We start from the raw sequence: 25,453 nt of genomic DNA, 5'->3' as shown, positions 1-25,453 counted from the left end.
CGCTCTTCCCGATCCACATAAGACCGTTGCAAACCGAGTGTCCCGTCTGCAACTTGGGCTGGCGCATGGGAATAAAGCCGTCCGTCCCCCACGCATCTTTCCGGCCGTCATCCGAGCTGAACCCGATTCCGTGCCTGCACCACCGCAATCATGGGCGCGGCAATGAAGGACCCCGTGGAGAAGAGCGGAGGGGATCCCGTACAAGCCGTGAAGCAGTTGCTCAGGACAGTCGTCCGTATGTTCTACGAGACCGAGCACATCGTCATTATGGACGCGCTCTGCTATCACGGCGCGCTGCCCGTGGCCGACATGACCATTATCCTCGACGCAGGCAAGAACTCGAAACATGTCAGCAAGGTTGCGGGTAAGCTTCGGGAGGCAGGGCTGTGTTCATCCTACACTCAGCATGTCCTGCGCCAGGGTGCAAACAAGGCATCAAGCAGAGAGTTCTTTTACATTGACTGGCGCCGCGCCGTCGACTCTGTCAAGTACAAGATTCACAAGATTGATGAGGGCATCAAGAGGGACGCGAAACCCACTACCGAGAAACCCGAGTTCAAATGCCTGAGATGCAAATCCACATACACGACCATGCAGGCGCTTGATCACCCCGATACGAACCCTGGGCCAGACGACAGCGGCTTCATCTGCGCGAGATGCGGATTCCGATTAGACGAGATCGACCAAGATATTCAAGCGGACGACGTCGACGACACCCCAGCCAAGTTCAATAAGCTGTTTGGCCCGCTGATCGAGATGATGTCAAAGATTCAGGACATGGGCAACCTTCCAGCGTTGGAACCGCCAGACATTATCAGCGAAAGGATCGAGCTTCCTCGAGATAGGAATGTCGACCCTGGTACGCAGGTCGAGGTTATCGAGACGACGGCCTCACGCCCAACCGCCGTCAAAGGCATTGACACAGGCCCAGAGAAGATCAATGTGCAGATAGGCTCGAGCGCAGAGCAAAACGAGAAGCAGCGAGCGGCAGACCGGGCTCGTCAAGAGAAGATATCCATGCAGAACCAGCTTCCCACTTGGCATACAAAATCAACTGTCATCAAAGATGCGGCAGGGAATACGACCACTGTGAAGCAAGAGGCGGACGGGATCGACAATTCCAGTATCAAGACGGAGGCAGGGGATACAATGGGCACCAATCAGAACCTTGATGCAGTCTTCGCCCAGATCGAAGCCGAGCGCCGCAGGAAGGAGCAGGAGGACGACGACGAGGACGACGAGGATGACGATGAGGACGAGTTTGAAGATGTCGATGTGGGCACGCCCAGTGCTCTACCGGAAGCGAAGCGTGTCAAGCTGGAATCGTCCGCCGCTCCAACTCCTTCCGCCGCTGCCACACCAGCAGCAGCAACCCCAGCCGCATCCAACGGCGGCGATGAAAGCGAAGAGGATGAATTCGAGGATGTAAACTGATTGATCACATAGCGATGGCGTTTGTTTATCCAGGGTGGTCTCTGAAAGCATTGTCGGATGGCGTGTCTTTTCAATGGCGTTTTCGCATACACTGGGCTATGTTCACCGCTGGAAACATGGAAAGCGTTTATTTAGATTGCATGTACCAAATGAGATGACTTGACACTTTTGCACAAGGAGCCGAGCCATCGAAATAGCTCCAAACATGCGACGAGGCGGTGTTGGTTGGTGTGGCCATTGAGTACATACAGCCTTAGAATACCAAGGCAGTGGAACTTGGGGCAAGGGTCGTGTCCTAGGCGAGCTTGCACCATGCCACCTCAGATCCCCGCGTACCTTCACTAAGGCCTCCGCAGACCAGACCCCCCGCGAGCACACCAGCGCCCATCGCTGTCGCTTCAACATCTGCGCCGCTGCCCGATGGACCGAGGATAAAGCGCGAATCGACCATGGCCGCATCAACCAAATCCCTCTCGTCGCTGCTTGCGCAAGCCACCATCGCCGACCACGACGAAGTGCTCACGGCCGCCAATGCAGCCCTGGGCAGGTCCAAGGGCGATTTGGATGCGCAGCACACCAAAGCAGTAGCGCTGCTTCATCTGGACCGCTACGCGGATTCATTGCAAGTGTTTGAGGGTGCACACGAGCTGCAGGAGAAGGCGCGGTTCGAGTACGCATACGCCCTCTACAAGACTGGCAATGCAGCCAGGGCTGCCCAGGTAGCCGCAGCGGCAGGGCCAGACGCCGGCCGGGGGATGAAGCACATGCTTGCCCAGGCCGTATGTACTCGACGGCAGCGGGGCCGCAGACATCGCTGACACAGACACGCCAGGCATACCGCTCGGAGAACTTCGCGCACGCCACCAAGATCTACCGGGACCTCGCCGACCAGAACGTGCAAACCGAAGAGTACGATATCCGCATCAATGCGGGCGCCGTCGATGCACAGCTCGAGTGGACAGGCCAAGGCGAGCTTGCCCAGAAGAAGCAGCCCACACGTGAGGACCTCGACGTCTTCGAGACTGCCTTCAACGCAGCATGCGGCAGCATCTCTCGCAATGAGTTTGGCCAGGCTCAAGTGTGTCTGAAGCGCGCCAAGGACCTGTGCAATGCTCTTTCGGACCTCAGCGAGGAAGAGAAGAAGGCCGAGTTGCTGCCAATTACCGTGCAGCAGGTCTATGTGCTCACGCAATTGGGCAAGACGGATGAAGCAGAGGAGCTGGCCACCAAGATCCCCTTCGCTGAGTAAGACGATCATGCCCGGCTCAGAACCAACACTGACAGCAGCAGCATCAAGGAGCTCTCAACCCGCTACATCGCCCAGGTCAACACCATCGCCGCCTCGAAGCAGCACTCGAACCCGTACCTCTCACATCGTCTGTTCCACGCATCGCCGCAGCCCCCCGTCACCGACCAGCACTTCTCCTACCAGTCCAACATCCTGCGACAAGACGAATATGTCATGGCCCTGCTATCGCAAAAGGTCGCTGGCGTCGCATCGTCCACCGAGAAAGTCATCTCTGCATCGCCTGCTCCGTCCCTGTCCCCTGCCATCAATATGGCGGCGGTGCTCAACGCAGCAGCCCACGCCAGGAATGCAGACACCGAGAAGGCTGCGCTGAGGGAAATAGTACCATTGCTGGAAAAGAGACCGACCGATGTGGGTCTAATACTAACTATAACACACTTATACGTCATCACCAACAACTACGCTGCGGCAACACATCTCCTAGAATCCTTTTTCAAGCGTTTGGAACAGAGTGCCTCGGCGTCCGATCTCGACGTACGGTTCGCACCAGGGCTGATTGCCGCACTCGTCTCCCTTTACGCACAACAAGGCCGGCCCGGCGCGTCAAAGAACGAGCTAGCAAAAGCAGCCGAATACTGGCGGAAGCCTCACAAGTCGAAAACAGAGGCCCCATCAAAGTCTCTCATGGTTGCTGCCGGTACCGCCCTCCTTGATACTCATAATCCAGAGAACGTTAGATCTGCAGGAGAGATCTTCAAGGGCTTGTACAACCAGGACAACGAAGATCGAGCGTCTATTGCTGGTCTCATAGCCGCATACAGTATCACAGATCCATCGTCAATACCTGCGGATCTTTTGTCTTATTTACCAGAAGCCAACCGACTGGTATCCGACGTGAATGCCGTTGAACTTGAAAATGCAGGCGTCCCACTCGGTAGCCTCACGTCGGTCAATCTTGGAACAGAATCCCGGAAACGTAGCCTTGCACCAGCCAAGGAGGCGCCGGCCAGAGCGAAGAGGTTGCGCAAGTCGAGAATGCCAAAGGACTATGTCGAGGGTAAAAAGATGGACCCCGAAAGATGGCTCCCTATGCGTGATAGGAGCTACTACCGTCCAAAGGGCAAGAAAGGAAAGAAGAGAATGGAAGGCCTTACCCAGGGTGGAGTCGTGGCAGACGACAAGGGAACACCAGCCGCTCAGGAGAAGAAGGGTGGCGCTGAGAAGGGGAAAAACAAGAAGAAGGGCAAGGGTGGCAAGTGGTAGAAAGCAGCCTACGGTGCTTCTCTAGACAAAAACTCACAGATAGATCTGTATCGCAATGCCATCTAAGACGATACACCATATGCGAGTCATGTATCGATACCCCCCCTGCTACATGCGTACTTGCTGCTGAGCACTTGAAGCTACCCCGCTATCTCTTCAATGACCAGAACAGCGCGTCACTAAGCATGCGTTTCTCAATCACCATTCCGATTCAGTAATTCTTCATCTAAAATATGTCGGACGAAAAGCGGAAAGACTACTGTTACACGCAATGGACACGTTACGTGCCAGAGTGGGCGAAAACTGGATACCACCAGAAGCCGAGGTTCACCGTGAACATCTCTACATTAGCTCGAATCGACTCTATGCCAAGTACTAAGTAGAGCTAGCAAGTCCTTACATGCTCTTACGTCTGGGCTTAAGTTGTCCAGGATCAACGTGGAAGATCTAGTAGACCCCACCGCAGCTTCGAGACTGTTTAGCTCCTGTTGTACTTAAAAGGGTGACCGCATCTCGTACTCGCTGTACATGCTCTCTTCAATCATCAACAATTTCGACAGCAAACTACCACATCACCTACCCAATTGCATACAGAACACTATTTCATAACATACAGAAAGATGCCGGGCCAACAAACTCGCCAGTGGGTTCTTGCCAACCCACCACTCAACGACCCCGTCATTGAAGGCAACGACGCGACCTTTTCGCTCCAAACCATTGACCTCCCAAGCCCAACCGCTGATCAAGTCCTCATCAAAGTACTCTACTTCTCCAATGACCCCGCACAAAGAGGATGGTGAGTTTGACTACACAAAAAAATCCCGTAGAACACGACTGACTTGTGTCTACAGGATCCAGAAAGACATGGACCCTGAGCGCCTCTACGTGGAGCCGGTGAAGCAAGGTGGAGTAATGCGTTCCTTCGCCATTGCCGAGATTGTCGAATCCAGCACCGATAGCCTGCCCAAGGGTCAACTCGTCATGGGCGACTTCGGCTGGACAGAATATGCCGTTGTATCCAACAAAGCCGTTCGCCCCATCCAAGCCGACGAGAGCGCCGGCATCCGCCCCACGCACTTCATCGGTGCACTCGGCGGAACAGGTCTGACCGCGTACTACGGCCTCATCGACATCGCGCGCGCCTCTTCCTCCGACACGGTCGTCGTTTCCGGAGCTGCGGGAGCTACCGGCTCCATGGTTGTGCAACTCGCTAAGCACGTTCTTGGATGTAAACGCGTCATCGGCATTGCCGGTGGTGAGAAGAAGTGCCGCTGGGTCGAGAGTCTGGGCGCAGATGTTTGCGTCGACTACAAAGCCGCGTCTTTCGAGGCTGACCTCAAGAAAGCCACGGAGGGCTACGTAGAAGTCTACTTTGACAATGTTGGCGGTGACATCTTGTCGCTCATGCTGGGTCGTATGAAGCGCCACGGACGCATCGCTGCGTGCGGCGCCGTCGCAACGTACAACTCCATGGGCGACAGCGGCGTCAAGAACTGGTTCGAGATTATCAGCAATCGCATTGAGGTCAGAGGCTTCATTGTTATCGATGCTATTGAGTCGGGCAAGGCTGGTCAGTATATCCAGGAGTTGATCAAGGGAGTCAAGGGGGGTAAGCTCAAGGTTGGACCCGAAACGGAGACAGTGGTTAAGACTAAGTTTGAGGATGTGCCCAAAACTTGGATGATGCTTTTCCAGGGTGGCAACACGGGCAAGTTGGTTACGGAGGTACAGGCCTAGGTTAGCATACGACCAACTGCATAGATGTTGAGTCAATGTTACAAATGAAAAGTACTCAAACCGTGCATCGCACAGGAACAGGTGTGACATTTGCATATCCGGAGATGTATATCTACAGCATATGTCATGTCGTGTAAACCATAGCCCAATTCAGTCTTCGCAGTCGCTTTGTCCAACTGAATCACTCATTGCCGTTGCACTCGCTTGACTTGTATGCTTGAACTTGATGGCAAACGGCTTCTATATGACTGTAGCTTGTATCATATCTGCTGTTGACCTTTAGATAGAGTATCTTTCAAAAAGTAACGAGTCATTGCTATCTTCGGGGGTAGACGCTTTAACGGGTGCTGACTGTTGTACATGGGTTTCTGCGCATCATGATAAGCAAATGTAGACAAAACTTACTCTGAGTGAGACGGCGGAGAATATCGAAGGCAGCTTCTATAATCAGGTATGAGTCGCCGTATGAGTGTAAGATGTCTTCACTGCGTCGCGTGATATGAAGGAACACGAAAGTCATAGTTAATGACCTCTGAGTGACTATAGGTAGTTTGCCCACCCCTAACCTGCAAACTATGATGAGAACATGACGATACTTGTGAGTTGGCCCATCTTGAGGTACTCGCCAATGGAGAAGTGGTGGCACCACCCAAGCTTCCGTCGAAACGATCCACGCTGTAGACTTAGTGTAACATGCGCATGTTAGAGTAGCTACGCCTTGCAAACGGAGTCATTAAGGAGAGTTCTGTCAAGTGTAACAGGAAGAAAACTGCGATGCCGTTATTCATTTCGTCATAGTCTACATGGAACCCTTCAGATATACCGCGGGTTGCCCTGCACGGTCTTCTTGACATTCTCGAAAGGTTCTAATGCGATGGGCGCTTGATAGAGCTCCGGTACTCTCGCGCCCATGTAAACTTTTGCGCACCATCCTGCTTCGGTCTGTGCTCCCTTCATCTCGTAGTATTTTCTCGCAACCATAAGCGGTGTCAACGATCCGAATTTTGCAGTGTAACCAGTGACGGGCCGACAATTGTACGGCACGCTTCGACATATCGAATCTGCATAGCTGCTGAGCTGGCGGTCCCACATGTACAATTGCTTCATATCGAGTTGTCGATGCTGCCGGAGCAACTTGAATGTGTTGCCTTGCAAGATCAACATGCTCATCCAGTAGATAAGGTAGCAAATGCCGGCCCCAAAGTAGTGGAAGTAGAAGACGGGATCGAATACGCGGTCTGCGCAAATATCCAGGAAGCCATCCATGAAGGCAACGTCTACCGTGTCGTATCGCGGACCGTGTCTTTCAAAGGTTGAGAGCCACTCAAAAGCACGGCTAGCGACTTGTTGCGAATCCTCAATGAGAGAATCAATCTCCTCCTTTGGACATTCTGGTCTGGTGGCCTTGTCCGTGCGCTCCAGGAGTCGTGGGATGTGTATGCAGATGTCGTTCAGAGCCACGTACGGATCCACTTTTGCCGCTTTGGCAGTCACTGCTAACCATTCCGTACTGTCTAGCATTGAGGCCTTCCGCATGTGGTAACCGATACTCAGCTAGCAGGCATTAGCGAGGCTGTACAGCATACGACAACACGATTCCTCATACCGAATTGTACCGTATGGCGTGGAAAATTTGCATGCTCAATCGACTCTCGAATGAAGCTGGCCCACGCTGCTTAAGAAGATGTAGAAGTCCCTGGACATGGTAGAAAAAGCCATGACCTTGTGTAACACCTACAAAAACCTATGCGAGTGGTTAGACCTGATAGCGAGAGCATTGGATGAGATCGCTTGTACCTCGTAAAGCGTGAGCATATACGTTGATAGCAGTGTTTCGTCTTTGAGTGCTGTCACTGGATCTTGTATTGCGCGCAACATCTGACTCAGGGCTGTGCCATATAGCGACCTGGAGCGATGGATGAGCGGATGATTTCTGTTGTTCACCGCCAGTTGCGCTGCAGAGAGAGCATCGATTGCAGCCATGAGTACCGGGCTGTTCGCGGGCATAGTAGGTAGGCCAAGCATCAGGGCTGAAGGGGGCGGCAACGCCGGACCCTCAGCTCTGGGCAAATACAGGGCAATGAAGGTTCCCAGATGCTGTATTCTGTCGGCGGCAACTGCGCTGACCTGCTTGGGCAGAGGCGCATCCTCAGGCTCCGTTTGCGCATCTTCTCTGCGTACGATGGCCTTGCTTGAGAAAGTTGTGTCGTTTTGTGAGCTTGACGAAGCTTGACTGGCGTACTTATAGCGATTCTCATCCTCCTTGATCAGGGATGGCTTTTCTCCGTGTGCATCGAAGTTGTGGAGAATAAAAGCCTGTGCTGGCCGATAGCCAGGGCATTTTGTTCCGCGCCTCACGCAGGTATTGCACTCTGGTTTGGTCTCGTCGCATCGAACCTTTCTTTTCCTGCACTCGAAGCAGCCAGCCGATCGCTTTGGCATTGTGAGACTACCCGTGGGACCACCACTGTTGAGACCTGGGAGGATGCGATGAGATATGGCACAAGATGGCTGATGTGTAGTTCCGTCTTCTGTCTTTCCGGTATGGACTGGGCTGCTAGGGGCGAGGACAGTGAAGGGCGCACACCACGCACCGCCCGCAGACGCGGCCGCTAGAGGCGATGGCCAAGAGGCACCCCGTATTCAACGGTGTTGGCCAATCAGTAGTGGCGGTGTCAGCGCTATTACCGGCTGGCTTCCAAGCTTTGCAGCCCTTCCCGCATGTGCTTCCCCTGGCATGCTCGTGCCAAAGTGACGGAAAGTGATGAGGGGTTCGAAGAGCTCGTTGCTTTCCGGGCGCTTCCTCGGCCCAGCAGGCGCGCGTCTTTACTGGAATGGAACAACTTCTCTTCCAACAAAGTATGGACTATGCATTCCTCGCGTGTGCCTAAAACTCGCGATACTCCTAAATCCAAAACACGAACCGAACGCTATCCCGGGGCGACCCCGCGATGCGTTGCAGTCCGGTGCACGGCTTCAATCGCTCTAAGCGAACCTTCCAAGGTTATAAGCGGCGAACGGTCCAACGCAATAAAGGAGACGGAATCACGACGGGACTCTAGAAATCGACAACTTAGTCGCTTGCTTGATGTTCTGGCGTATGGCGATATCGGTCGAGGGCGAAGGGAGAGAACCACGGCAAATGAAGTTGGGAAGCCGGCGTGATGTCTGCGACTGGTCACCTATTGACGGAAATTTTAGTACATGCGTCGATAGTCATGCCACATGTCATCGATGACTGTGGGAAGCGTACAGCGTCTGTCTCAACAGAAGCTGCAGAGTAAGACCGCGATGTTATATGGTCCGCCATTGCGACACGCGCTTTCATCCTGGAGGATCCTACAGCACGTGGTCGCCTCTCCATCTGGCAAGGCTTTGCGAAACCCCTCCACTTATTTCATGTTGACAGTGTATTATACTTGCGATTTCTCTCATTCGTGAGAGTATCTTTTCGTCAAGGTCGTCAATGTTGCGGAAGTTGTGAGTGGCTCGTTTCGCTCTGCGTTATCGCAGTACTATAGGATGAAGTGGATGGCAACTAAGAGATGGAATCGCACACAGGTGTGAGTCAAAGGGGAATGCAATAAAAAGGCTTATTTCATGTTTTAGGAAGGGACTGCGACCAACGCGCAAAGACGCATTACCCACACATGTGGTGGCTCGTGTATCATGGTGGAGCCTCATCGGCATGCAACACTAGTAATTCCAGCGTATCGTCGGTCGACGTACTACAGGTCAGAGGACTCTCGAGCAGCGACACGAATCATTCTACCTAGAATTTCACGGGCAAACAATGGGAGAACCACCGAAAGTGATCAAGACATGGCAACAGGACCTGGCCATTGATCTTACAAACTACCACTATGCTACAACGCTGGTATCTGCTTCAGCTCAACAAACTTATCGAACGCGTCAGTCAACGACTGGTAAGAGTCGATATGGCCGGTCCACCCAAATCTCCTCGCTTTGTTAACGCTCAACGTTGCCGACCACGTCCGCTGAAACACCCAATCCTGGAAAGCCCACGTACCAGATGCCCAAGTCGCCTTCGCTTCAGGACAACCGTTCTTATCGCAGATGCGCTCCCAAACCTCTTGCTTGTCCACAGCCCACTCAGCCAAGCTGAGATCTAGTTGCGTCTCTCCTTCTGATGGACGAGGCTTTTCAAAGATCTGCTCATTTGTTGCGTGGGCCCCTGCGTAGGCGGCGATGCGTGGCCACATGTATCTCCACGAAAAATAGTCACCGTTGACGACATTGAAGGCCTGATTCCCAGCGTGTGGATGTGTGGAGGCCCATACGGTCAGGTCGGCAATAAGTCTGGAGTCGGAAAGGTCGTCGTATCCTTCCCAATACAGCTGGTTCGTCGGCATACGCGCCTCAACGCCCATCTCTTTGCAAACGAGAAAGTACAAGGCATATGTCAAAGCTGAATTCATGCCGTTTGGCTTGGACGTGTGGCCGATAATGGCTTCTGGCCGAATGACGTTCCACGTCCAATTCTGGCCAGTTTGGCGTGTCGTTAGGTAGTCTTCTTGTGCGAAGTAGAAGTTGCCAAGCGGGCTTTCCCTTCTGGGCTCTTCCTCCCGAGCTGGAGATGGCACGGGACTGACGTGAACATTGTAGTGTTTTCCTCCAGTCTGAAGCGTACAGTTCTCCAGACTGGGAGCCACGACTAGTAGAGCGTTCAGGAAGTTGGCGAAGAGCTTTTCGTTGGCGTGGTTGAGTTCCGCAAAGTCGTCTTTGTGTACATACGAAGAGAAGTATGCATGAGTAACATCTTGGCATGCTGAGCGCATCTTTTTGATCAAGGCATCGGGATTATCGGTAAGATCGAGGGCTAAAAACATGATACGGTCATCGTGAACGGTGGTCTTGAAGGGCGACCGCGACGTGACGACGATCTTCCTCCACTCGGCAGAGGTCGTATTCTTCACAAGGTGCTCGATGATGGCTGAGCCTGTTATTCCATTGCCACCTGTAACTAGTGCGACTTTAGACATCTTCTTTGGCGTACAGGCGAATGAGGACCTGTTGCCAAAGGGTATGGGTATGGAGTTGCAGTTGCTGGGAAGGATGAGCGGAGGAGGTGCTGTGCCGATAGCGAATTCTCAGGAATGGGACTGCGCCCTTCAGTCAACGATGTCTTCCCATATATCTATCGCAATGCGCACGAACTGTACTTTGAGCGCGCCATCTGCCAAGAGTGTAACCCGCCTCTACGCAAACGCGGATGCCAAGTGGCATTGGCGCTGCCGAAACTCCTTGCAGTCTGGGGTAGGGGGTTCAGCAACGATGCCATTGGCGACACCAGCAACGATGCCATTGGCGACACCAGCATCTTGGTAAGGGTGTTCAACGAAACAAAGTACGGCTTGGTACACCCGTGTGGCATGGGTAAAGTGGTATTTCGCCTTTTCCAGGCGTAGGATGTAGTGACGTTGCGGGGAAGCGTGCAATCAAGATGCCACACAAACCTAGCACTCGTAATCAAGAGATTGGCGGCAGACACAGGTCACAACACACATAGCTATGTCGCTCCTTCTAGTGGACGGAAGGAAAAGGCCGCCAGCAGCCGGTATGAACTCGACCATCAGGTCGATCGCGCTCATGACCCGTAATCGGGACGCTAGCCTACAGCCAGCAGTACTACGGTCATGAATAGACAGATCCTCCTTGAAGATCAGTGAGGAGGCTAACTCATGCCATCAGTCCAGGCAACTCCAGTATTTGACTACTGAGGCCAAATTCCAAGGGTTATATTGTGCTCACTCACATGAGATTGCACTGTGATCGAATTGTTACATTCATTTGTGAGATCTGAGACTGGTAACAAGATATTCGAGCAAAATCTATACTATGCCCTGCCCAAGATCCGCAGCAACACTTCCGAAAGCTCCGCGGTTGGGTTCGCCACTAAATCCACGCAGCGCCAGCCAACGAAGTGGTCAGGCCTTACCAACACAACCCCTCTCTCCCCGACACCTCTCACTTGATACCATTCCCGGTATGCGTCCATGTAGTCGCCTCCGAAGCCGATCTTATAGGCGCGAACGAATACACCACTCATGTCCGAAACCTCCTTCGCTGCATGTAGCCAAGCATCGCCGCCGACGCCTGTGAGTAATGTGAAAGACCCTCGTCCACAGAGATCCAGACTTGAGAGTCTTTCTGCTTGCCCATTGGCTGCTAGCCAGACATGTGGAAGGTGATACCCGGGATAGGTGCTGGTCTTAACCTCTCTCAAAGCGTTGATATGGTTGAATTCGGGGGCAATATCCCCACTCTCAATCACCACTGCAGATGTGTTCAAGTAGACCTGGTTCATTTGGATGCCCAGTGCTTGCACTTCATCCTCGGTAGCTTCCAGTGCCTCTCGAAACTGATCGCGCATCTTCTCTCCTTCTGTCGAGTCGGACTTGAGCAGATCGGTGGCCTTCTTCCTGGACGAATTATCCAGGCCAATAAGTGCCCAAAGCGTTCGATGCGCCTCCATTCCATCGTTCGCGCGGCGGACGATACTATCGCCTACGGGCTTGCGCTCGACCGTAAGGGTATCAAGGAGAGATGGTGAAGCTAAGCCTTTGATAACATAAGCCAACTTCCAGGAGATGTTGAAAGCGTCTGATATGCACGTGTTGCTGCCGAGTCCGTTTATAGGGGGATGCCTATGTGTCGCGTCGCCGATACACAGCACCCTGCCGCTTTGCCAACTCTCAGCAACTTGATCATTGATTGTCCAAGAAAACGAGGACAAGATTTCGATATCAATCGAGTCGTCGCCAATCATCTGGTACAGCCGCTTCAGAATGGCGTCCTTGGTTGGCTGAGAGCTGTTCTTGTGCTTCGTCGCGGGGTGCATCGACACCACCCACTCCGTCCAAGGCCTGACCATGCGAAAGTTACCCACAGCCGACCACTCTGGCGCATCGGGATTCAGTACCCAGTTGAGGCTTCCTGGTCGATGCTGAATGTACTTAGATAGGTCGGCTTTGATATGGATGTTGAAGGCGGTGTTGAGCTGGCGGCCAAGTACTGGTATCTCGAGAGCCTGCAACACAGCGCTCCGGGCGCCATCTGCCCCGATTAGATAGCTGGATGTTATGTTGTACTCCTCTCCAGTCGACCTGTTTCGCATAGTCGTAACGATTACGTCAGCTATCTTCTCAAAACGCACGAATTCAGTGTAAAATCGGAACTCGGCACCGTGCCTCGTGGCTTCTTCGATCAGAACTGGCTCGAGGTAGCTTTGAGGCAGATCCGACATGGCGCAAGGACTCGCTCGCTCATAGTCGCCTTTTTGGGATGGTCGGTTACCCCAAGCCCAAACGCGACCATACTCTTCGCCAGCTAGTGTGTTCAGCCACGAGGTATGCTGCATACCTGCACTCGATTAGTACATGCTCGACATTTGGGATACAGGTAGCTGGTACTCCCAACGCAGCGAACATACATTCTGCAGTGCTTGCTATCGTGCCCAATTTCTCCTCGATACCCGCGTCCCTCAAAACTTCCATTGCTCTTTGGTTGAAGATGTGCGCTCGAGGGGTATTTGCCGTGCCGCTGTGCCTCGATATTGAAAGTGACTTCACGCCTTGTTGAGCCAGCAGCAATGCAGTGGTGGCGCCAGAGGGGCCCGCACCAACGATAACTACAGAATATTCCATGCTTCGATAGACAGGAGCGGTTCGTTGTACAAATCTGATTAGATGCTGAATACAGTAGATATGTTCACCACAAAGAGCACATCATGCTGTTGACGGCCAAGCATCTTGAAGACATACGCGGAGTCTAGTCGAGGCTAATCAATTATTTCAATGGTTTGTCGTGGCATGTCCACGACCTGTGTAGACTCTCGGCCTACTAAGTGGTATGTGTTCCGCTTGCATCACGTGCAAAGGACCATAAGTGCATCAATTCCGGCTTTCAGACGCGGCTTCATCAGACACCGCTGAAGGACGCAGTCTGATTAGTCGCAGCCATTCAATCTTCTCGAAGATCGCTATGTTCGATCTGCTGTTGGTGGATTACATACCACTTTATCCGGAGCATGTACGCGATTCTCCGCAGTGTACTCCACAGCAATGAGGTAATTCTGGGCGTAGGATAGTGGCTGCGGGGTAGAACCGGAAGTCGACCTTTGTACAGAGTCACTATATTCCGAAGGATGATGGGGGAAAATGTAAATGTTGGAAAAAGAAGGTTATCTCCTGGCCAAAATTGAGCTACCTAGGTAGGGCTGCGGCCCATGCTGTGAGCTAGGGTGCAAGTGCTGCAGAAGTCCATGACGTCACACTAATGCCGGACGGCTTTTGTGGCAGCTCTCTCCAGGTGTCGGAAATTGAGCAGGATTTGGGTGTCGCATTAAGGAGACCTGCGCAACATTAAATCCTCGCCAAAGGTCTTCGTAGAAGAATCATCCTGTACAACGCGTTTTTGGTCATCAACATCGCGTGAAAATACTTTCGTCGCAAAGAACTTCGGTATTATCTGGCGCAATTCATTATGACGGTAATAGCTGCTGCAGTAGCAGAGAGTCCCGTCGGACTACTGCTAATGCTTCGATGGGGGCTGATTGCTGTCTCCCTGTATCTGTTGAACACTCTCGTGAGCCACACCCATCTTCTTGCTATCAGAATCCCAAACGGAACTAACAGAACAACGAATTGTAGATCTTGTACCCTTTCTTGATGTCTCCAGTTAGACATATACCAGGCCCCTGGTACGCGCGGGTCTCCAAGTTGCCACTAAAATATGCCACGTACAAGCGTAGACGGTCGGACTACGTTACGAAGCTTCTTGATCAGTATGGACCCATTGTCGTCATCGCAACGGATCAAGTTCACACTGTGGACGAAAATGCAATGAAAACGATATATGACAAATCTGCACTCAAGACCTCATTCTACTCCTCAATGGGAAGCTGGAAAGGCGTCGTGTCCACTCTCGGTTTCGTGGACTACCCGTCTGCAGCCCCATCACGCAACAATTTGATCCAATGCTTCCAGAACAAAAACCTCGCGGCTTTGGTGGAGAACATCCAGTCGCACGTCGAGGATTTCATCCAGCTGCTCCATCGTAAGGATGAGGCCGAAGAAGCCGTTGACGGAGTCGTCGTCTTCCGCTTACTTGCGCTGGACATTGTGACCGATGTACTCTGGGCCGAAGAACACAGACTGCTGCACAACTACAAGGAGAACGACGCACCGGCTTTTCTTCGACGGTTTCACGCGTTTAGCACTTGGAACGCGATGAAGAGCTTCATCCCTGGAGCAGATTTCTACGTCAGATGGTTCGGCAATGAGAAGTGGAAGACATTAAGGAAAGATTGCCATGATATGGATGTCACGGCAAAAGAAGCTTTGAACCGCTGGGAGAATAGTGAGAACGCTGCTGGCCGACAAAAGGATGTTCTCTCGATGCTGCAGTCTATGAACAAAGTAAACGCATCTGCCGTTCCTCCGGAAGACATTCCCGCATACATGGTCGAGATGCTCGCAGCGGGTTCTTCGACTACTTCGCATACCGCTGCGTTTGCTTGCTGGCTTCTGACTCGCCATCCCGAGGCCCAGGAGCGACTTCGTGCGGAACTCATTGAAGCCTTGCCCGACTTGGAAAGCTTCGACATCAAGCGCACCATGAATCTCGAATTTCTCGACGGTGTTATTCGGGAGACCATGCGGATGTACCCTATGATCCCAGGGCCACTCGAAAGACATTTGGGGAAGGATCTTGTAATCGCTGGAAAGCAAGTCCCGAGAGGCGTGATCGCATCGACTGCAGCGCTCAACCAGGGACAGCTAGAAGAGGTTTATCCAGAGCCGCAGCTTTGGAAACCTGAGCGCTGGATCGGCGCTGATGAACGTATGAAACTGAACTGGATTCCGTTCGGCCATGGTTCTCGTGCCTGTCCGGGCTCGAATCTGGCTTTGACAGAACTCAAGTACATGCTAGGTTTGATCTTTCGAAAGTTCAAAGCAACAATGCCCCCCGGCATGGAAGAAGACAACCTGGCTCTGGCGGACGTCTTCGCAGCTGGATCGAAGACGGGCTCTTGTTGGTTGAAGTTCAGACGATTGGAGGCGTAATACTTCGTCACGTGGCTCGGGGGGACTAGTTGTGACCTTGGAAGTTACACAATAATAACCGATACTTCTACGTAACCCAGTCGAAGCACGAAATCTGATGTTTGAACGTGCTTGTGTGATGCGCGCTACTGATAGCCCCTCAATGCAATGGCATACCACTTCGTCTTAATCAACGTCCTTTAGTGACGGGAAAGTGCTGCTTTGATAGCGTGCCTGCTGCTTTCGCAAACGACGACCAGCCCGCAGGGCTTATGCGGCCATATAAATCCACGAACGACGACAACGTGCCAATTCTCTGCGGATCAATAGCCGTGGTCTCCTCGCGCCCTTCCAGTACGATTGAAGACTCTACAGAGTTCCTATTGACCTTGTCGTTACGCGCTCCTGTGTATGCCCATACAGCTACTGTGCTGTGATGTAAACCTATGAAAGCCAATAGGTTGAAATTTACCCTCTTTTCCTTCTCCAGCTTTGACTCTCGGTCTATAATGTTCCAGATACTGTAGGCCCGCTCAGCCGCAATCCGACCTTGTCGTGAGTTGGCCCATTTGCGCGCCTTATCAACGAGACGATCTTCGATAGTAAGATTATCGGCAAGTCGATACTGAATTTGATGGAGGTCTTCGAGTGGGACATGTAGGCGAAGATGCCCCAAGTGAAAGAGTATTAGACCACTCATCAAACAGCTACGGTCGAGATTGGTTCTCACGAATGTCTTGACTAGAGGAAGGCTTTGCTCCCACTTCTCAAGAGCAGAAAGTAAACGTCGGTGCTGCTGCCGTAAATCCTCCATCCGACGTACCGTACTATCCAAACAGTGTGTCTCTGAAGACTTGGTAGCGCTTTTTGATAGACGTCTTGTGCTGGGCCTTTCCGAACCAGGGCTCCTGCTGGCAATGGATTCGCAGGGATTATCAGAAGAAACAGATGATAAGTCATCGCTACTAAAGTCTTCAAGATCTCCGGACAAACGGGTGAACATATTGTGGTCCTTGGAAAAGCGCCAAATAGAGTATTGCAGTCCGAACATGAGAAGCTCTTGTCCTGCAGGATCCAGAGGTGGAAGCGGCTCATTCTTATCCGTGGCGATACGATAGATATCAGAAGCCCATAGTTCTCTACTAGGCGTTTGGTCATGCTCTATCATCTGCAGGCACAAGCTAGGGGACATCTTCTTGCTTCGCCATACAGCGTCGCACATTGGCAGCTGAAGGTCGATCTCCTCCATTGAGATTAGAGGTTTGCTGTGTAGCAACACACTAGTGTAGCTGTCGCCGCGGAATATACCGAATGCTAGTCGTCGACGTGTCTCCAGTTGTAACCACATCTCCAGACGCTCCTCATCTGAAGCAGTGTCTTTCATGCGTTGTAGCCTTTGCATAGCTTTGTCAAAATATGCGGCTGAGAAGAGATCCATCCTCCGAGCTTGAGCGACAAGCAAGGCGCCGAGATGGTGGGCGTAGGTGAAAGCCTTTGGCTGTCCGAAATACAGCGCAGCTACCTGAGTCAGCAGTCGCGCTTGTGCCAGCCAGAGAAGACCGAGCTCTTCGTTTTCAAGCTCCCATACCATGGTAAGAGTGCTCCGGATGGTGGTATGCATCATGGCCCCATAATTGCTCGCGTTGGAGCCGCAATACATCGATCCGATCGAAGTAAGAACGAGAAAAAGGATTGGATGAAGAGCGTCGAGGTCCAAGGTTTGCAAGCTGAACAGGGGCCATAGCGGTCCGAAATGTTCTACGTACTTGGCGCAGAAGTCGTAGAGTGCTGACGAACCCGAGCACTCTTGATAATCAGTGAGCCCAAATGCGAGTGCAACTTTGGCAGAAGCGAGGGCCCAGGAGTTTGCACCGTCCTTTTCTGACTGATTACCCCACGCTGGTGAGGAAGCGAGGCCGACTAGATTCTCAATAACTAGGTTTTGATTGTCTCTGGATGTGATCGACGCACTTTGATCCAGACTGCCTATTTTCATATCAGTAAGAATGCTCCACATCACGCTATCGAACGATGACTTACACGTATCCTCCAACGTGCCCGTGGCGAAGATATTCGTTGAGGCTTGGTGATGTGCTGTGCTGCTCGATCCGTCTGACGCAGAAGTCTGCCCTAAGAGCATCTCCACGTCCGGTTGGCCGACATGACTCTGCGTTGACAGCGAGCCAAGATTGGCGAAGGATTCCAAGTCAAGTCCGGCAAGCGTTTCGTCTTGAGAATATGGGAATTGCACAGAGCTCATCGTGTTGGCCAACGAGTGGGGGTCGGCAGGTAGAAAGAGGTTTTCGTGTAGCCACGGCCAAGACATGGTTCCTATATCGGACGTCTCACCGGTTGCGACGGAGGATGTGGAGTGTTCGGGACGAATAGGTATGCCCGCTAACAAGCAATCGTTGTACGGATCGTAGATTGACTGTCTGTCCAGGGAGCTCTGGCGTACATGATGGGTACCTGGATGGAGATCATGTTCTCTCGGATGCTCGGCGCTCTGGATAGGCAAGCATGATCTCTCGTACGACAAGCAGCCCACATCGTCTGGCTGGTCGTCATGTTGGTTGGACTCGTGTGGAGGTGCATCGGTGGCCGGTGTCGCGACATGTGGAAGAACCTGGCTCAGCCTATTGGAACGGCTGGAGTATTGACAGGAAGAGTCGGTGTTCAGACATGTATAGCACGGACGCTGTCCATCACATTTCGTCCTCAACTCTCTACATCGGAGACACGCGGTATGACATCGCTGCCTTCCCGATGCGGCAGTTGCACTGCCGATCTGGGCAGATGGCGGTTCAACTGTGTCGTTGAGAGACGAAGGCTGGTGAAGCTTCGAGTGTCGAGACAAAAGATCCCTGCGATGGAAGACGACGCCACAAGTTGAACAGCGGTGCTTGCAGGTCTTTTGGTGGCTGTGTTGATGACGCGTCAAGGAGTTTTGCGAACGATAGGTCCTTTCGCATTTGGTGCATGGGTACATGATGTGAGGATGAGATGAAAGACTTGGAGAGCCCGAACGGCTTCTCCATGGCGCGGCGAAGGCACCTGGGCATGTTATGCATGTTGGCACTGACTGTCGGCTCAGCACTCGAGCCGTCGGGCTGCCCTTGGCACGCTAACGCGACCGGCGGGCGAGGGCTGCGGGGTCGAGCTAGCTGATGTTCTCGCCTCGATCTGCTTGCACGCGCTTCCCAGGACTCAAGATCACGACTTGAATTGCTATGGACACATGGTACCGGTTCCTGCCATCCATCTCTACGTACATGGATTCAACGGGACGTGCTGTCTACTTTCTCATCATGCATCAAACGACATGCGATTCGACATTCGGCCAATTCCTCCAATCTCCACCTCGACCCTGTCCCCATCTTCGAGAAAGGCTTGCGGCTTCATGAACAGTGCGACTCCACCTGGAGTCCCGGTCATGATCAACGAGCCTCGCTGAAGAGTCTGGCCTTGACTGCAAAATGCGACAAGTCGTCGGACGCCAAAGCACAGATCTGACGTATTGCTTTCCTGTCTGATTTCCCCATTGACCATCGTCCTCAGCGACTGTTTGTTGGCTTCTCCTAGGACGTGAGTGGCTACGATACACGGTCCCAGCGGCGCGTACTTGTCGAATGACTTACTGAAGGACCACTGCGGAACAGGCCCTGCTTTCCCAGCTTCTCTTTGCCAGTCGCGCGCGGAGACATCGTTACCTGCAGTATATCCAGCCACATAGTCCAACGCATCGGCTTCCACTATGTTCTTTGCGTCTTTGCTGATGACAATGACCAGTTCACCCTCGTAATCGCATTGCTCCTGTGCGAAACAAGGAATTGGGACGTCCTCGCCGTGATCCGCAACGGCTGGCCCTGGCTTAATAAAAACCGTTGGACACGTTGGAAGCGGCCGTCCGGTCTCGAGAACTTGGAATCTGTTAGATCGGGTGCTTCTCCCACTAGTGTTCCAATCCTATACATACTGTGTGTTTTGTAATTCAATCCAATGCAACGGATGATTGGGACATGAGCTGGCTCGAGCGGTCCCAGCAGCCTCGCCACTTTGTCGATCTCGCCTGTTGGTGTCGCACTCAGCGGATCGTTTCCATGCAACCTCTTTACTTCAAGTTTTCCTTCCTCTGCAATCTGAGCAATCAAATCCACGTCTGAGCCTGAAATGATGGGGTCGCCATAACGAATATCCTGATCAGTCCCTTGCGCAATGTAACGAACAAATCTATCCCACGCAACTGGCTCCGAAGACATCGTGAACAGCTAATCGCGGAATAGGGAAAAAGAGTTGGAGCTAGCAGGTCGCACAGCTCTCAAGGCAAAGGCCGCTCCTATGTGTTGTCGGAGTTCACCAACTCTCACTCCTCTATCAGCATATGCAGTGTGGTTCTCGGAAACGCGCATGAATATCAGTGGTCGAAAGGCAGCGTATCCGCTTTCCGACCCAGGAACCAGCCAAGGCATACCACCTTATCCGCTGTACCAAAATACAGAGACTGAAGTCGAATCAATTTGAATTTGTCAGCGATAAGTTGCAGTCTTGGTTTTCGGAATACATCCGCGGACAATACGCAGCTTGACTATGTGGGCTACTTGGGCTGCTTTTGAAGCGGGGTAAACGCGTACCACAACGCGCATAGTCAGTCAGAATCCAGATGCACAGGTGGCTGCTTTTCAGATGGTGTATGTCTACATAATAGCAAGCAGCGAAGTCTGTTCACGTGGTTTCATAGGCTCTGCTAAGTTCTTCACGTAGTTCACTTGCCAGACTTCACTGCGTCAATACACGACTGTTCACGCGGAAACGGTCTGGGATGATGAATATTCCTGGGAGTCTGGCACCTGACGTAAGCACTCGCTTTCCAGAACGACGCGTTGTACTCATCGTGCTTTCAGGGAACGAAGCTTTGGCTTCTTCATGTAGGAGACGTGGTAGCTGATGAGGCTTTCATGATCACCGGGGTACGTCTCAATCCATTCAGCCTAACAACGCTGGCGCTGGCATCAGAAAACAGCAGATTGACTCGGCTATGTAGGCGAATGCTTCTACTGCAAGCAAGTTGAACCCGCAACAACATGCTCGAAGGTCAATGGTAATGATGTGTGCTTTGGTCTCTCATCCTACTGAAGGACTCGTGCTCTTCGAGACTGGTCCTGGCAAAGATTACCCAGACGTTTGGGGACCACAGCTCAACGACATCTTTGCTCGGGAAAACTATTGCGAGGAACATGACTTGGATGTTGCCATTCGGAAAACTGGCAATGACATCAAAGACGTTAAGGCCGTCATCATGGGCCATCTTCATCTTGATCATGCTGGAGGATTAGAGTATTTTCGGGGAACGGACGTCCCTATCTATACACATGAGCAGGAACTGAAGAACGCATTCTACAGCGTTGCGACAAAAACAGATCTTGGTAAGTCATTGTCACAAAGACATGCACCCCACTCGCAGTCATAATGTGTCTTATGAGACATTATGAATTACAGGGTCGGCAAGGCTGACTCAAAGCTCTATGCAGGTGTCTATCTGCCTACCTATCTTCAATTCGATCTTAACTGGAAACCGTTCCACGGCGACGGATTCGAGCTAAACACTGGGTTGATCATCCGCCACAGCCCCGGTCATACCCCGGGTCTCTCAATCCTCCAGGTGAACCTCAAAAACAGCGGGACGTGGGTTTTTACCACTGACCAATATGTTGTCAAAGAGAACTACGAGTCTCTTGCCACCCAGGGTTGGTTTACCAGGGACCATGCATCTTGGTCAAGATCCAACCAGATGATACACTCTTTGCAGAAGTTGACTAATGCGCGACTCATCTTCGGACACGATCGTGATGTACTCTTTCAGTACAACTTAGCGCCAGGATACTACGAATAAATCAAGTTCTTCCAGTGACCGTGTATACATGTGCTCAGATGTATTATAAGCAGGGCAGAATGAATCAGTTTACTTCCTGTTCACAGCGCGTCAATCACACCTGCGACACTTTGCGCGCTATGCAAATCACCCTTCCTTCGAACATGCACTCGCAGTGTTGCATGCAAATTTAGAAGTTTGGCAAACTAATTTCCGGCTTCAGTTGAACGGTCTTGGTCAAACGCTAGCTACTAGGGCAGATAGAATTCCCAGGATAAGGTGGTATCAATGTGCTCACACCACCTTACCCGCCTACGTCAAAACCACAACTATTGCTAACCCACTTGGTCTTTACGAACCCCAGCGTACTAGCTCCTTGGAACCTGACACCGTCGACTGATGACGCTGTACCGGTACCTCGGTTCCACAACTAATGTATAGCGGTCGCGGAAGGCAAGCTACATAGCCTCCACGTGCTTGAGCTGACAGCTCGAGGTTAGTAGAGTAGATCAACATACATCGGATTGCAGCGCTGTATATCATCCGCCCAACCAACGACGCTTGCGCATAGATTATTACACTTTTGTTTTGAATCATACGACATGCCGATACCTGACAACGACATGAGGATCCGTCTCAAGGCAACGGCGTTCGTCATCTACTACCATGCCGACCTAACCAAGGCGCGTCAATTTCTCCTCGACTTCGGACTGTCCATCGCGCGAGAAGATCCCCAAAACCAGATCTTCTTCAAAGGGTATGGCGTGGAGCCCTTTGTATACATCGCACGTCAAGCCGACGGCAAGAGCAGTTTCGAAGGAGCAGCATATGAAGTGGAGAGTAGAGGAGAGCTGGAACGCGCAAGTCAGATAGATGGAGCTACCTCTATTGCACCTCTCGACGCTCCAGGAGGAGGGAATTATGTTAAGCTCACCGACCCTGTAGGCCACCAAGTCTATCTCATTCATGGTCAACAAAAGAAGGAGGCCGAACCGCCAGCTCTGAAGAAGCTGGTCGTCAATTACGAGGACGAAAAGCCACGAAAGGGCAAATTCCAGCGCTTTGAGCTCGGCCCAGCTCCCGTTCATCGCTGGGGTCACTACGGTGTGACATATCCAGATGGCGCGTATCAACAGATGTATGACTGGTACACCAAGACTCTCGCTCTCGCTCCATCGGATATCGTTTACAAAGACGATAAGCCCATCACATGCTTCTTCCATATCGATCGTGGTTTGGAGTACACAGATCACCATGCCTTCTTCTTTAAGCGGGTCAAACCGGACTACGAACCTACTGTTGCGCATTCTGCGTTTGAGACCCATGACTTCGACGTCGAGCATTTGGGCCATGACTATCTTGAGTCGAAAGGATACGAGAGTTGTTGGGGTGTGGGAAGAGTTCGTTACATCAACTCCATGGTTGTGGACGAACCGCTAACCGGGAACAGCATGTCCTCGGAAGTCAAGTCTTTGACTACTGGTTTGATACCAGCAAGTTCATATTGGTAGGCAACACTTGTCATAATTTGATTGGCCTGATACTAACAGCGTTACAAGGAGCACTATGCGGATGGCGATTTGGTCAATGCTGAGACGAAGGTATCGCACGTTCCTGCTGGGCCACAGGCGCTCAAGATCTGGGGGCCACCTATTCCGGGCGTGTTTTAGGTGATATTCAAAGTGTTATGAGAACAAATAAACACGTGGATATATAATTCAAACGCGTTCCACAGTCTGGCGGAAGGGCCAACAACGGGCGAACGTAGGTAGTGTACAAAATATGCATGAGAAACACGACCCAATGCTATGAATGGCTACCTTCTTCGATCTAAGCTTCTTCGTTCTGGCTTTCGCGGTCCTTGCGAGGAAATAAGGCAATGACAGGGCGGCGAGATCTCGGCTCCCATTTTGCATGAATGTGATGCAACGCTTCACGACATCGGCCGAAAGCCTTGAGGACATGAGTCGCCACAACACCTCTTTAGACGCCATCGAACAGCTTTGCCTGCCTCTTATGTATCAATGCCGCTACCAAGAAACACATGAAGCCCAATACACCGCATGAGCCAGCAAGTACCTGTCCATACAGATAGGATCCGTTGCCAACCTCAACCAACGCACCTCCACCAGGACCTCCGATAAGGCAACCAAAACTAGACAAGGCAAACCCCATGCCCATTCTTGTTCCGATCTTCTTGTTGTCCAGGGTAAGATCGGCGAGTGTTGCAGGGAACATGGCTTGCAAGCCTGCAGCAAACAAGCCGTAAAGCGCCGCAAAGGCATACATTCCTGCTGTCGAAGTGATCGCAATCCAACAATATAGTAGAAGAGCAGTGACGAAACTGACGATCAAGCTGATGGTCAATGGCCGGCAATAGCGGCCAGCAACGTACGCGGGTAACAGACGTCCCGGAATGCCGATGCCGTTTAGCACCAGGAGGAGCGGTATCGATTCTTCTAACGTCATACCCAACGTTGTTCGAGCGAAAGCATTGATCTGGGTAAGGTCAGCTATGTGGTTGAAGAAGATTGCGGTATGTACTTACATAGAAGAAAGCGAACCAAAGACCTGCGAAGCAAAAGACCGAGCCGAGAATCTATGTACGTTAGCAAAGACGTCCCGGGTTCGTCGAATCAGACCACTTACGAAAAGATCAAAGACCGGGTCCTTAAGCTCACTCGGTTCGAGCATCTTGACCGCAACCTTTGGTGGAAGCCGCTTCTTTAGCAGCCGCTCAGCAATCAATAGCATGACCAGCGCCATGAAGCCCAACGTCCTCACCGCCCATCCAAACCCGATGCGATCAATCAACCTGTTGAGCATGATCGGAATAACTAGCCCACCAGTGCCCGACCCGCATAACGTGATACTAATTGCAAAACTCCGCTTTGTCGCATCGAAATATGTCGAGATCACGGATACCATGGGCACGAACATGCATCCATTTGCGAAACCGATGCAAAACCCCTGCGCAAGCACGAACTGCCAGTACTCCTTGCAGATACTTGTCATGAAGATGCCGATCAGCCATAGCCCAATGCCTACGCGCAGAACAAGTTTGAAATGACCGGTGTCTGACGCGGCGCCAGACCAAAGAGGGATGGACAGCAGGAAGAAGACGGTGAGTGCACCGATCCATGAGATATTGGACGCGGTCGACAGTCCAATGGAGGTATAGTGCGCTTGGAACATACCAAATGATGTGATGAAGCCCCAGGTGAAGAAGGTGATGATATGCCCACCTAGCACTTGTGACCATGCCACCCATCCGCCATTGGGAGGCGGCTCGGTAGATGCGACTCTCGTGACATCAAAGGTTGAAGATACTTCTTGCTTGGTTGGCGCAATATCCTCCTCTTCGATCTGGCTGAACTCTTCAGTTGGCGGGTCCGGTCCAATGGCGGCCATGTTGTTGCACGGCAAAAATGATGTTTGACCGCAAGGTCAGTCGACCCCAGGATTCTGCTTCCCCAGACCCATACTTTGCTGAGTCACGTCTTGCGGGAGATCGAGTTTGGCGAATTTTGCAAGCTCAGTTTTCCGAATTTATGAGGTAATAGGAGGGGATCGGTGGCGGGAAGATGCCCGCCGCAGCGGTCATTGCCGGCGGGCCAGGCGAGGCGAGTACGTCGGAGACGGCACGCTCTGCCATTGCGCTTGAAGCAACGCTCGGAAGCCAGCCTCGCGCATTGAATGCCTAGGTACGTAGCTCAGACAACGCAGTACGCGCAATGGGTTCTGGGTTTGGCTTTTAGAATGATTGTTTGCGCATCTTACTTAGGACAAAGCCTCGTGGCAATAGGGTGATGTTCGCAGCGAAGTGGTAGACTT

General features: G+C 52.1%; 8 protein-coding genes across 8 annotated transcripts; 4 read left to right on the top strand and 4 right to left on the bottom strand.

The window, feature by feature from the left end:
* Positions 1-150: 150 nt before the first annotated feature.
* On the top strand, positions 151-1,434 carry J4E93_001850 (uncharacterized protein; the record flags this gene model as incomplete). Its single annotated transcript, XM_049339799.1, has 1 exon — positions 151-1,434. The coding sequence occupies one exon, from the start codon at positions 151-153 to the stop codon at positions 1,432-1,434; it is 1,284 nt and encodes a 427-aa protein (XP_049203756.1).
* Positions 1,435-1,883: 449 nt separating this feature from the next.
* J4E93_001849 (uncharacterized protein) lies at positions 1,884-3,946 on the top strand (the record flags this gene model as incomplete). The annotated part of the gene is made up of 3 exons (XM_049339798.1): positions 1,884-2,213; positions 2,267-2,679; positions 2,725-3,946. 3 exons carry the CDS (start codon positions 1,884-1,886, stop codon positions 3,944-3,946), a joined length of 1,965 nt encoding a protein of 654 aa, XP_049203755.1.
* Positions 3,947-4,566: 620 nt separating this feature from the next.
* On the top strand, positions 4,567-5,683 carry J4E93_001848 (uncharacterized protein; the record flags this gene model as incomplete). Its single annotated transcript, XM_049339797.1, has 2 exons — positions 4,567-4,742; positions 4,798-5,683. The coding sequence occupies 2 exons, from the start codon at positions 4,567-4,569 to the stop codon at positions 5,681-5,683; spliced, it is 1,062 nt and encodes a 353-aa protein (XP_049203754.1).
* Positions 5,684-6,496: 813 nt separating this feature from the next.
* Positions 6,497-8,125, bottom strand: J4E93_001847 (uncharacterized protein; the record flags this gene model as incomplete). Its single annotated transcript, XM_049339796.1, has 2 exons — positions 6,497-7,237; positions 7,811-8,125. The coding sequence occupies 2 exons, from the start codon at positions 8,123-8,125 to the stop codon at positions 6,497-6,499; spliced, it is 1,056 nt and encodes a 351-aa protein (XP_049203753.1).
* A 1,424-nt stretch (positions 8,126-9,549) lies between these two features.
* Positions 9,550-10,686, bottom strand: J4E93_001846 (uncharacterized protein; the record flags this gene model as incomplete). The annotated part of the gene is made up of 1 exon (XM_049339795.1): positions 9,550-10,686. One exon carries the CDS (start codon positions 10,684-10,686, stop codon positions 9,550-9,552), a length of 1,137 nt encoding a protein of 378 aa, XP_049203752.1.
* Positions 10,687-11,540: 854 nt separating this feature from the next.
* J4E93_001845 (uncharacterized protein) lies at positions 11,541-13,138 on the bottom strand (the record flags this gene model as incomplete). Its single annotated transcript, XM_049339794.1, has 2 exons — positions 11,541-13,058; positions 13,133-13,138. The coding sequence occupies 2 exons, from the start codon at positions 13,136-13,138 to the stop codon at positions 11,541-11,543; spliced, it is 1,524 nt and encodes a 507-aa protein (XP_049203751.1).
* Positions 13,139-14,373: 1,235 nt separating this feature from the next.
* J4E93_001844 (uncharacterized protein) lies at positions 14,374-15,771 on the top strand (the record flags this gene model as incomplete). Its single annotated transcript, XM_049339793.1, has 1 exon — positions 14,374-15,771. One exon carries the CDS (start codon positions 14,374-14,376, stop codon positions 15,769-15,771), a length of 1,398 nt encoding a protein of 465 aa, XP_049203750.1.
* A 7,831-nt stretch (positions 15,772-23,602) lies between these two features.
* On the bottom strand, positions 23,603-25,030 carry J4E93_001843 (uncharacterized protein; the record flags this gene model as incomplete). Its single annotated transcript, XM_049339792.1, has 3 exons — positions 23,603-24,118; positions 24,168-24,218; positions 24,269-25,030. The coding sequence occupies 3 exons, from the start codon at positions 25,028-25,030 to the stop codon at positions 23,603-23,605; spliced, it is 1,329 nt and encodes a 442-aa protein (XP_049203749.1).
* Between the last annotated feature and the right edge of the window lie 423 nt (positions 25,031-25,453).

The sequence above is a fragment of the Alternaria ventricosa genome, assembly GCF_023758065.1.
Source record: "Alternaria ventricosa strain BMP 2768 chromosome Unknown scaffold_2, whole genome shotgun sequence".
NCBI lineage: Eukaryota > Fungi > Ascomycota > Dothideomycetes > Pleosporales > Pleosporaceae > Alternaria > Alternaria ventricosa.
Note: the sequence above shows the minus strand (reverse complement) of the source record. Positions and strands in the feature narration are given on the sequence as shown.